Here is an 11,045-nt window from a genome sequence, read left to right as displayed (position 1 = left end):
CCTGCGGAGGGGCAGGAGCTGCACCTGCGGCTGCAGCTGGAGCTGGTGGCCCTGCTCCGTCTGGTGCTTCGCGCGCTAGCCCGCCGCCGGTAAGCCTTCGGCGGCCGGCCCCGCTCGCGGCTCCTCCGGGCCCTCGGGTGCCGCTGGGGGGAGGACGGGGGTCCACGAGGCGGCCGGGGGCCTCGGGGGCTCGTCCCGCCCGTGGCGCGGCCGTGGAGGTGTCTCCGAAGCGGAGCGACTCCGCTGCTGCCCGAGGAGCCTCGTGGCCGGGCCGGTGGCGCATGAGGGGCTGCCGAGCGTGGCCGGGCCGGGGCCATCTCCCCATCGGGGATCCCGGTGCCTGCGCGGGGGAGAACGGACAGGCCGGGGGGGTGACGGCCCCCAAAAGGGCCCTTGAACGTCAACGGTGGATGTCGGAGCGGGACCGCGGAGCCGCCTCGCGTCGGGCCCGGGTTTGCGGTGGCGCCGGGGAGCCGTGCGGGGGCCCTGGGCAGCAGGGAGCCGTGTGGGGGCCCTGGGCAGCAGGGAGCGGAGCCGGGGGCTGTTCCCGGGAAGCTTCTCCACACGCCTCCCCGCCAGCCCCTGCCCTCCCCCGAGGAACGGGACCGGCGGCGGCTGGCGCGGCGGGAAGCCAAGGCTGCTTAAACTCGGCGTTCGGAGAGATGGATAAAGTGTCGTCAGTGTCTTCCCCCGGGAAGAGTTACCTAATTCTTACTTCTTTAAGGTCCCCCCCCCCTTTTTTTTTTTTGAAAAAGTGCGTGGGGGATGAATGAGAAGAGGCTTCTTTTTTTTTTTCTTTCTTTCTTTTAAGGTTTTTGTATCATCCTCTCTCCCAAATCTATTAAACTTTGTTGTGCTCGTGCACCCAGTTAATCTGCTTCGTGTTTAGAAGAAACAGCTTTGCTGTTTTAATTCATTCCTCCAGTGCAGAGCCACCCGTGGCAGCTCTTCCAAGGGCAGGTCTCCCCATGGAAGAGCTGCTGGGCACTGGGGGATTAGATCACATATAGATAGAGATTTCTTTTTTTTTCCTTTTTCCCCAAGCTGTTCCCCTCGCAGTGGCGTCTGGACACCTTGCTGGGTTTGCTGCAGAAGACCCTGGGGTCCCCTTTTAAGAAGGTGCCTTTAGCTAAAATTCCTTTGCACTGTTTGGCTCTTAATCCACCTATTTCCACCCCACGTGCAATTTTCCAGCGTAGAGGCAGCTGCATTTTAGGGGTGCTGTAAGTGAATGGGCTCCAAGCCCAGAAGGATTTACTCATCCAGCTTGGGACTTACACCTAACTTTAAGTGCCAGATAATGTTCCTGCTTTCAAGGCATACTTCTGCCTTTGAAGGTGGCAGGCAGAGCTGGTTAAGTGTTCTGGGATCTTTTGGGATGATGGGAAATGTGCTTGTGCAGTGGCAGAAATAGCTGCTGTTTAGCAGAACTAACTCCAAGGTAACTGGCAGCACTTACCACCTGGACTTTTTTCTTGACATTTATTTGCTTTTACTGGCACTTAAATGCCACCTGCCAGGAGAAAACTTTCCATAAAAGAGGGAAAAAAAAATCTACCTGACTCAGCACGGTCCATCCCATCCTGTATGAGCAGTGTGATACTGCCCTTTTTTTGGCATGTGTGAGCCTCCTGTGGATGCATATATTTGTGTGTATGGATGAAATGCAGATGGCAGCATCCATGATAGCTTCGGGCACAGCTTTTCAGAGCTGGATTTTGTAACCGTCCCTACCGAGAAGCGAAAGAGGTTTAAAGCACCAGCACTGTCGAATTTGGGTTTTGCTGGTCTCCTTCACTGAAAGCCTGGACAGCGTTGCTGCTGGGCTCTCGGTGGCAGGGAGGTGGCGGGCTGCACGCAGGTGAGCGCTTGCATTGCGCGTGCGCACGCATGCACATGCACGCACACACACGCACACATCATTTTGGGGCCGTCGGTCAGGGAGCTGGAGCTGTTCAGGGGTAGCTCCCACTCTTGGATGCTGAATGCATGGAAATAATCACCGTGCTATTACGGTCTGTCTCCAGCATTCAATTTTATTTAGCCTCAGTGAGGTATGAGGAATTATTTCCTTAAATTTTAGGAGCTGCTTCGTGCTGAGTGCTGCCAAATGTCTCTGGAGTTAACCGGATAGTCTGTTGTTTGCTTGTTCTTGTTTGTTTGGAGGATTTTTGGCAGTTCTCCTTTATGCCAGTTCAAGCCATTCAAGCTGCCGCTGTCAGCTGGCTGAACTGAGCCCTGAATTGAATTATGTCTGGAGCTCTGCGATGTCGGTGGTGTTGGAGGAGGGGGAAGGGGGAGCTGCAGTCGCTGGGGACTGAGCAAGTCTGGCTGCTCATTGAAAAGCACGAGTTCTCCTCAGCTCAGCTCCCTGGGTCGCTTCAACAGTCCTGTACTTCCAGCCGCCCCTCTGAAAAGAGGTGACATCTGCCTGGTGCCCCGGCGGGCCAAGGCTGACTTCGGTCCTGTCTCCTCTGAAGGAAGGAGTAGTGGCAGTGGGAGGAGGATTACAAAAGCTTAGCTCACGTTTTGTGAAACTATTTCATTAAGACCCATCATGCATGGCCCATGACTCCACAACCTGCAGCAAAGTGGCGTTCGGCACTGGCCCAGAACCTCCTTTACACCTGGTTATGGAGGCATCTAGCAAACTGGAAATCGGAAAGCGCCAGGCCTTTAGGGAGGTTTTGGGGAAGTCTTGTGTCTGGACCATAGCTCAGAAAAATAATGTGCTTTGTAGATCATATTTAACGATTCCTCCCAGAGTCAGTTTATTCTGTGACACTGAAGAAATGAATTAATGATTTATTTATTTAGTAAGTAGCTGGATTCAAAACTTGCAAAGCCCACATACATATGTCTGAGAGCTTTAAACATGAGGGAGAGACGCAGCTGTGCCATGCTGTTGGCTTCTTGGCCAAATTAGTTTGTCTTGTTCTTAATTAAGTGGTACTTTCTCAGGTGGCTCAAAGTATGTCTGTCTCTTTTGCAGCGGAGCTGGAGTTTGTACAGATAATCATAATCGTGGTGGTGATGATGGTGATGGTGGTTGTGATCACATGTCTGCTGAACCACTACAAACTCTCCGCACGATCCTTCATCAGCCGGCACAGCCAAGGCAGGAGGAGAGATGAGAATCTATCATCAGTAAGTAACACCCTGGTCTTCTAATCTGTGTTTTACTGTATCATTTGCCAAGTGATGCAAAATTTGGGAAACTAGAGTCAGAGGCACTGATCTCAGTTGCATCTGCCCGTGTGCCACTCAGCGCTGTATGAAGAGGCACCCTCCAAGCTGGGTCCTGGCATTGCCTTCATTTTCTGTTCTGTGTGGAGCCTGCTTGGCAATGCCTCTGGCTCCTTATGGTGATATAAGTTGTAATATATGGACAGCCATAACCCTGTCTTTGCCCTGCGCTAGTTTGGACTTTTCATCAGTGTAAGCCTGGTAGCCTCTGTGGACGCTGCAGCTGCTACACATCCTACTGCGAGTGCATGCACGACTGCTTCCTGATCAACAGCAATGTTCGCTGAGACAACTAACCGCATGAGGCTGTTTGTTGTGTGTCCTGTTCATGATGGCTGAGATGCAAATGCCTTGACTTTATAGTCCAAAATTATGGAGTCCTTTGGGGGCTCCAGTTGGAGTGTCTCAAATGACTGCATTGAAATTTACTGCCCGACTTCAAGAGGATAGGACTTTGTGAAAGACTTTCTCTGGTTTTCTCCATTGCTGAAGTTGTGCTGCCATTACAGTAGTGGAGAATGTCAAAAAACACTTATCAGCCAGACAAGCAGAAATATCTCTAAGGTAATGCTTGAGTGGTTCACTGCACAGCTCAGGCTTCCTGGTTCATTAGAACCCATAGGAGAAATGCATTAATTGTACTGTTCAAGGGGGAGCCTCTCCAGCCTTGTGACAGACATTGCTTTTTGCAGAGCTGGAGTGTTCCCTCAAATGCTGCAGCTCGGAGTGAGTTACAAGAACCTGTAGAGAACAGAAATAAAATTTCCTTGGAGGGTGAACATGTACTATTCGCTGCTGTCTACATGACTCTCTTCCAGTGCAGGGTTATCTTGTACTGATACATTTTTTAGCATTCACCCTGAAGGATCTGAAAGCTCTTTAAATGATATGGCTTCTTCAAGGTCATTGCTGCTTGCTCTTTCTCTCGTTTGTAGACTTTCACTGTAGGCTGAACAGATCGGTAGTTGTTTGTTTCGTTCCATTTGGGGCTGTGTTCTCTTGTATTATATCCATGCTCGCTACAAGAAAAAGATCAAATAGTGTGATTGTTTTCTTAAAAATAATAATAATAATCTATAGATGATCTGTCATTTTGTCATGAACTACACACAGGAGAGTAAGGTCCCTTATGGGGTACTCTGTGCCTAAGTGAAGAATACACCCCATTGGGAAGGAGAGCTGTGAAAACACTTCATTTAGTAGTGCGTGGACTGCATCTCCAAAAGACAAGGCGCTGAACTCAGCACATGCTCATTTATATGAAACTGTGCAGCACGAACAAACTGCCTGGAGTGTGCAATCTTGCCTTAAGCCAACTGGTGTGAGGGTGTTGAGCACTCAAGGCATTTCCCTCAAGTGCCTGCCTGTTTTGGGGATCAGAGCTAAACATCCAGCTCATGCCCAGGCTCATTTTGGCATTCCAAAACTTATTTCTCTTCTTATAGTCTCATGCATCTGTTTCCAGTGGTAGCAAAATGTGGGCGCATGAGCACATCTAGTCAATGCTCAGAAGCTAAAAGTTGCTTAGAGGCTTTGGTATAATGGGTTTTCAGCCCAAAAGGAACAAGAGTGGGGACCCATTGGTTAACTGGATCCCTGCATCACTTCATTAGATGTCCTGTTTTCTGAGAGTGGGGATTAAGAAAACTTCTGAACTAGCGAGGTTCTGAATCTAGGGATAGGGCAGAACTTGGCTGGCCTGGTCCCTCCCAGTTTTCATTATTAAGACTCAGACTGTGGTATTTGCCAAAATGGGGAGTTTTAGTAAAGCCAAAAGTATTTGCAAGTTTGGGACAAATTTGGCAAATTGCTGTAGTTGTAAAAGTGGGTGAGGGATGTAGAGCTTTTAGCATTTTTTTTCCCCATTTCCAGCATGTTTTACTCTGGAAATCCCAAGATGTTTCATTCTACATTTTCAAAACAAATACCAGGACAAGGCTTTTTTATTTTAAAATACGTGTGTGTTTTCTTGTGTTCCTTTTTTTTTTTTTTTTTTCCTTAAAAGAAGGCTAATGTGGAAAGAGAATAGAAAATCACATGGAGATTGAACAGAAATTTCAGGTTGAAATAAATTTTGTCCATTGTTTAATTTTGTTGTTTTTTTGTTTTTTTGAGATCTCACCAAGCCAGTCTTATTTCCAGCCATTTTTTTGGGCCCAGGCAGTACACCGAAACAGATTCGTTATTTATTCAGCCTTCAGAAACATCAGTATTAAAAAAGCTTTCAGCAAACAGTTACCACTGCACATTTGTTAGACCTTTATGCAGACCCAGAGCCTTCAAAACCTTTCTCTGAGCTAGGGAGAGAGCTGTGAATGTACAACGTTGGGGGTTTTCCCCTCCTTGCCATTCTTCCTCTTCTCCCTGCCCCCTATTTTGCTCCAAGCACAGCGTAATTAAGTCCCAGCCACACTTTCCTTGTGGCCTGAGAGCCCTCCTGAAAGGCCAGAAAAGCCCCTTGTGTGCTAAGCAGGAAGCTCGTTACACTGGGATCAATCATAATAAAGATCTTAAAGGTAGCTCATTTTAGATTCAGCACAGTATGTCTTTTTGTAGAAAACTTCTCCAGTATAAATTGGCGTTCAAGGATGGCAGGCAGACCTTGTTGAACTAGATACTGGTTTACGTAATCCATTAAACTTGCACTGAACTGTTGTTGGGCTTTTTTAAATCCCAAACTTCATTTTGCTGTCGTGACCAGAGACAGGCACTGGGGCTACATGCACACTTTTCTTCTTTTAAAATATTAAAGTAGTTCATCCCATGGTCAGAAGGCTCCTACATCTGCATTAGTTGTCCTTTTCTGCTGTTGTAGCTCAAAAATTACAAGTGAAGGAGAAATTCCTTTCCCCAAAGGTCTTTTTAATGTGGTTCCTGCTAGCAAGGATATCTCGTGTTATTGGATGTATGTCTCCGTAACAGTCTCTTTGCTTTGTCTAAACTCTGTCTTCTTAAAACAGGTACCTTTATTTTTCGAGGTTGAAGATTCTTTAAGAAATGCTACTCAGTCCCTTTTTCACAATAAGTTGGGCACTGTCTCTACACCTTTGGGACAGTGAGAACCAATCTCAACCCTCCTGCACACACACACACAAAAGAAAAAGTGGTTCAAATACAATTTCCAAAAATAGCTTTGTCCCACAAAATGGAAAATATAAGCCTTCCTGAAGGCTTCCAGGCTTAGTTTGTACTGCTTGGTTTACACTAAAAATTCTCCGACATTACTAAAACAAGCAGTTCTATAAAAGTCAAAGATTGATCTTTAAAAAGAAATTAAAAAGTAATTTTAGATTTTGAAGTGAGTTGTGGAATCCTTGTTGGAGGTTTTCAGAGCCATATTGCTCATTACACATCAGACTCTCAGCTTTTTTTCAAAAAGAAACATAGCTTTCTGGGTACAGCCACTATTGAGATTAAGTCAGGTCCTAAGTATTCCAAAAACCAAAGCTAAATGAAGAGAGCTCAGGGCACAGGGATTCACCAAGGTGATGCTTCCCAGCCAGCAGAGATGTTGCCTGGCTCGTTGCGGTGGTGTGGCAGTTCCATGACCAGAACACAAAGGCTAAAAATATGTTTGTTTTCCATCTTTGAGACTTTGCCCACCTCTGACAACTGATTTCCAGCAATTTTAATCCCACTGTTGACTTTTTAAGATGAGATGTAAGCTGTTACTCAGATGGGCTTCATAATAATGGCTGAGACATAAGGGCTTGTGTCGTACAAGCAGTTAACTTGCCTAGGCAGGGATAAGACTTGTGCGTTGGCTAATCTTAAGCACCTAAGCATTTCTAGAGTCAAGCCCTAAAGTGTCAGCAGAAACGATTAAAACCAGATGCACAGATCCAGCTCCTGCAGACTTACATTGGGGACGGGTCTACTGTCTTCTCCTTACAGCTCTAAGTATCCTCTTTTAATGGCATTTCTACTGCTTTGCTCTTCTTGCATCCACGCGTTGTCCAGAGCACCAGTCCTGCCCCAGGACCTCGGTTGTATGAACAGAGGCTTTTAAAAAGCCGAGTTTGTCTGTGAGCCAGGGAGTTTTTCTCCTTAATACCTTGGAGGGATTTTGGGTGCAGGCTTTGGAGCGCGTAGTAGCGGGTGGGGCAGATGCTGACGTGAAGTAATTCCCGTAGGGGTACGTGGCGTCCCCCTCGCCGCCTGTAGCGGAGAGCCCCCGAGCGGTGGGCAGCGATGCTCGCCGAGCGCCGGGCTTCCTGCCGTCCCGCAGCTGCCCTCCTGCGAACGGGCCGCCATCGCTCCAGGGGGAATGGCGAAGCAGATGGGGTAGCGTGGTGGCACTGCCCACTGCCATGTTAAATATAAAACATCCAGCATAAGGCAGCGGGGTAGTCGCCGCTCAGGGAGCCTGCCGTTGCAAAGTAAACACGTTTTGCGGTGATTCCCGCTCCTGCCTGCTGCGGGTCTGGCTGCAAAGCCCACCCTGTCCTTTGGTGTCAGATCAGTAAGTGCTGGAGGGGTTAAAGACAAGGTTTTCACCCATGGCAGATGCAGTTACTCTTGGGTCTTTCTGGGGGAATTTTAATGTAGACTATCCTTACGGGCAAGGAATACACATAAAATGGACTAGACTAAACAGTTGATGCCTGTGTAAACAGTTGCATATTCAAGTCTCAAGGTCTGTATAAAATACGGGCATTGTATTGTTCAGGCCTGCCAGCCGTTTCGTGGGATGGATATGCGGTACAAAACTGAAACAGTAGATTCATTAGCTTTAGCTGGAAAGTATGCCATTATCATAACACTTAACCTCTGGTATTCCAAGGAGATGTTCCCTAAAAAACACAGAGAAGTGGAAAGAATCTGGGCCATCTCATTTCCATATAAATCACTGTTTTCCTTGCACCAGCAACAGGACTGCCTTGAGGTTTATGTGCAGAGTTGAGCTTCAAAAACAGGAATGTGATTGGATTTTCTCCATATCTGATATTACATGCAATGCCACAGAAGAAATTTATTCTCAAGTTGGGGAAAACACAGAAGAAGGGTGGAGACTGGAAAAATGGGGATTTAATTGGCAGCTGCTGTGGAGATTTTAATGCTGTACGTGTGCCGTGCTTTTTGGGCTGTCGGGAGGAGGGTCACGGGGTACCCAGCGCTGGTGCTCCTTCTGCAGGGCTTGCGTGTTAGGGTCTATCCGCGGAGGCCACGGTCACAGCGCTCCCATGGACTGCTTTGCAGGTGTCTGGGGATGAGCTATCTGCCGTTGGTGGTGGTTTTGCTGTAGGTGGAGAAGCTGCTCCACCACTTAAGTTTACTGCGGTAGCTACAAAGGGTTCATAGTGTACGTCAGCATTTACCCTTGTACGTATCTGACTGATACCAGGCTAAATATGCTTGTGACACCTGGGCTGGGTGCAGGGAGCCGTCTGACAGGCGTAATCTCTTGTGGCTTTATCAGAAGAAGTGTCTGGCTTGCAGCTTTTTGCGCAGAACGCATTGGCTTTCACAGGGGCATTGGACCTTGGCGCCCTGCCTGGACTGCCGCTGTGGTTATCACAGAAATAGGTGTTTTCTAAGTAGGAAGGTTTGCAGAGTGCTCAGTCAGAGTGCCCTGCTGCGTAGGGTAGGTCCCTAGAACAGGCTTTGGATAGAAAACGTTGTTGAAGGAAAACGGGGGAAAAAACACGTAGCGTTTTTATCTACTGGAGGTAAATGTTTCCTGCCTGTGCCTGACGTGCTAGTGCCAGAAGTGGAGGTTCACCTGCGAGGAGCTCAGAAGTGCCAGCTATTACAGTTTATAATTATGAGCCTTCTGGCTCCTTTTCCTCCAGCCTTGTCTCCAGGCAATGTTACTATATGTGAATATTAGCAATATTTAAGTGTTTTAGCTCTTACAGCAAAAATTTAGAAGGTGAACTACGTAAGTTCAGACTATCCCCAGCCAATGAAAATCAGGGTTGATGCTGGCAACATAAGGAAGCCTCTAGACCTCTCAGTCTTTTTAAGCCAAGGACTTAACCTTTTGGGGAAGAAATACTGCAGGACCATCCTGTGCTCTATTGCTATATATATTATTTTTTATAGCCAAATGAAAATTATGGTAAACTGAATGCTCTCACACTATCTGTATTTTCTCATGATTTCTTTGATTGCATGCATCAGAATGTGGGTGTGGGGTTTTTTTGTTTTTTTTTTTTTGTTGTTTTTTTCAATCTTGTCATTATTTCATGTACGGTTTTCTGATGTCTTGTGAATCACCAGTGGCTCATGGATCACAAATTGAAAAATATTCCTCTGGCATGCTTGAACCAGGGAGAGAAACATGTTGGGTGGGTGTGAGTGGGAGGGGGAAAGACTACGAATAAGCGAGTGTAATTTGCTTGTGTCATTCTCATCATTCATTCTGAAAGTGATTTATTAAATGTAAATGGAGGTAAAAATGGAGGGAAATCTTGATTATAAGAGTTATTTTCAGTGTTAATAAACTAATGCTCTTACTAGAGCAGGTAACACTGTTGTTCCCATAGAATCAGGTCTGTGTCCTGCATTGCTTCGCCTGTGCGGTTCTGCTGACTGCAGAAACATCATTTTACGTCAGGCTCCTGTGCAGAATAAAGCTTGGCACAATCCGTTTGCAAAACTTCAGGAACTTAACTATTGCTGAAAATCAGGCTTATTCTGAACTCTCTTCTTCTGCCCAATGTAGGAAGGAAGCCTGTGGCCTTCAGAAAGCACAGTGTCGGGAAACGGAATAACAGAGGTGAGGGCAAAGCCGGTGCTGCGTGCCGCTACCTTTCCCCGGTGCTCGTGGGCTGCGGCGTTTCGCAGTTCTCACGCTCGCTCGCTCTTTCTCTCCCTTTCAGCAGCAAATCTACACGCCGAGACCCAGCGACCGGCTCGCGGTGCCATCCTTTTTGCAGAGGGACCGTTTTAACAGATTCCAGCCAACGTACCCCTACATGCAGCACGAGATCGACCTGCCGCCCACCATCTCGCTGTCGGACGGCGAGGAGCCGCCGCCGTACCAGGGACCCTGCACGCTGCAGCTGCGAGACCCCGAGCAGCAGATGGAGCTCAACAGAGAGTCGGTCCGGGCCCCCCCCAACAGAACCATCTTCGACAGTGACTTGATAGATAACTCCGTGTACGGGGGGCCGTGCCCCCCCAGCAGTAACTCTGGCATCAGCGCGACCTGCTACGGGAGCAATGGTCGGATGGAAGGACCGCCGCCGACGTACAGCGAGGTGATAGGGCACTACCCCGGGTCCACGTTTTACCAGCACCAGCAGAACAACAACGGGATGCCCTCGATCTTAGAGGGCAGCAGACTCCATCATTCACAAATCAATGGCCTTGAGAGCACAACCGCGTGGAACAAAGATAAAGAGAAGCAAAAAGGGCACCCGTTTTAAAAAAAAAAAAAAAAAACACGCAAGAAAGCAAACGAAACACTCTGCACTTCTCGTTAAAAGAAAAAGGAGAGAGATTGAGAGTTGAGGAAGATGAGCAAAGAAAAAAAGCCCTTCCCCATCTCTCCGTGTATAAATATTTACTTGTTATGTCTGGTCTGAATGCACAAGCCTACAAAGCTTGCAAAAACATTTCTTTATTGAGCTGTGTCTAGACGTTTAAAAAGGAAAAAAAAAATCAACTGTAGTCCTTTTTTTTTTGTTTCTAGTTGAGCTGTGTGTGAATGCTTTTTTTTTGTTTGATTATTTCACTTAACTTTAAAGACAAAATATTTGCACAAAAAACGTTTTGTTTAAAGATCTGCAATATAAATATATAAATATATATTAAAAATAAGAGAAAGTGTATGTGTAAGGAGCAGGAGTATT

The 11,045-nt window shown here is 47.2% G+C and overlaps 1 protein-coding gene across 1 annotated transcript; it reads left to right on the top strand.

Moving 5' to 3' along the window:
* The first annotated feature begins 2,997 nt into the window (after positions 1-2,997).
* On the top strand, positions 2,998-10,836 carry PMEPA1 (prostate transmembrane protein, androgen induced 1). The gene is made up of 3 exons (XM_026057813.1): positions 2,998-3,147; positions 9,914-9,967; positions 10,071-10,836. Exons 1-3 carry the CDS (start codon positions 3,034-3,036, stop codon positions 10,617-10,619), a joined length of 717 nt encoding a protein of 238 aa, XP_025913598.1. The 5' UTR covers positions 2,998-3,033; the 3' UTR covers positions 10,620-10,836.
* The last annotated feature ends 209 nt before the right edge of the window (positions 10,837-11,045 follow it).

This window comes from Apteryx rowi, unplaced genomic scaffold (genome assembly GCF_003343035.1).
Source record: "Apteryx rowi isolate R43461 unplaced genomic scaffold, aptRow1 scaffold_0, whole genome shotgun sequence".
In the NCBI taxonomy this organism is placed as follows: domain Eukaryota; kingdom Metazoa; phylum Chordata; class Aves; order Apterygiformes; family Apterygidae; genus Apteryx; species Apteryx rowi.
This window is presented reverse-complemented; position numbering and strand designations above follow the sequence as displayed.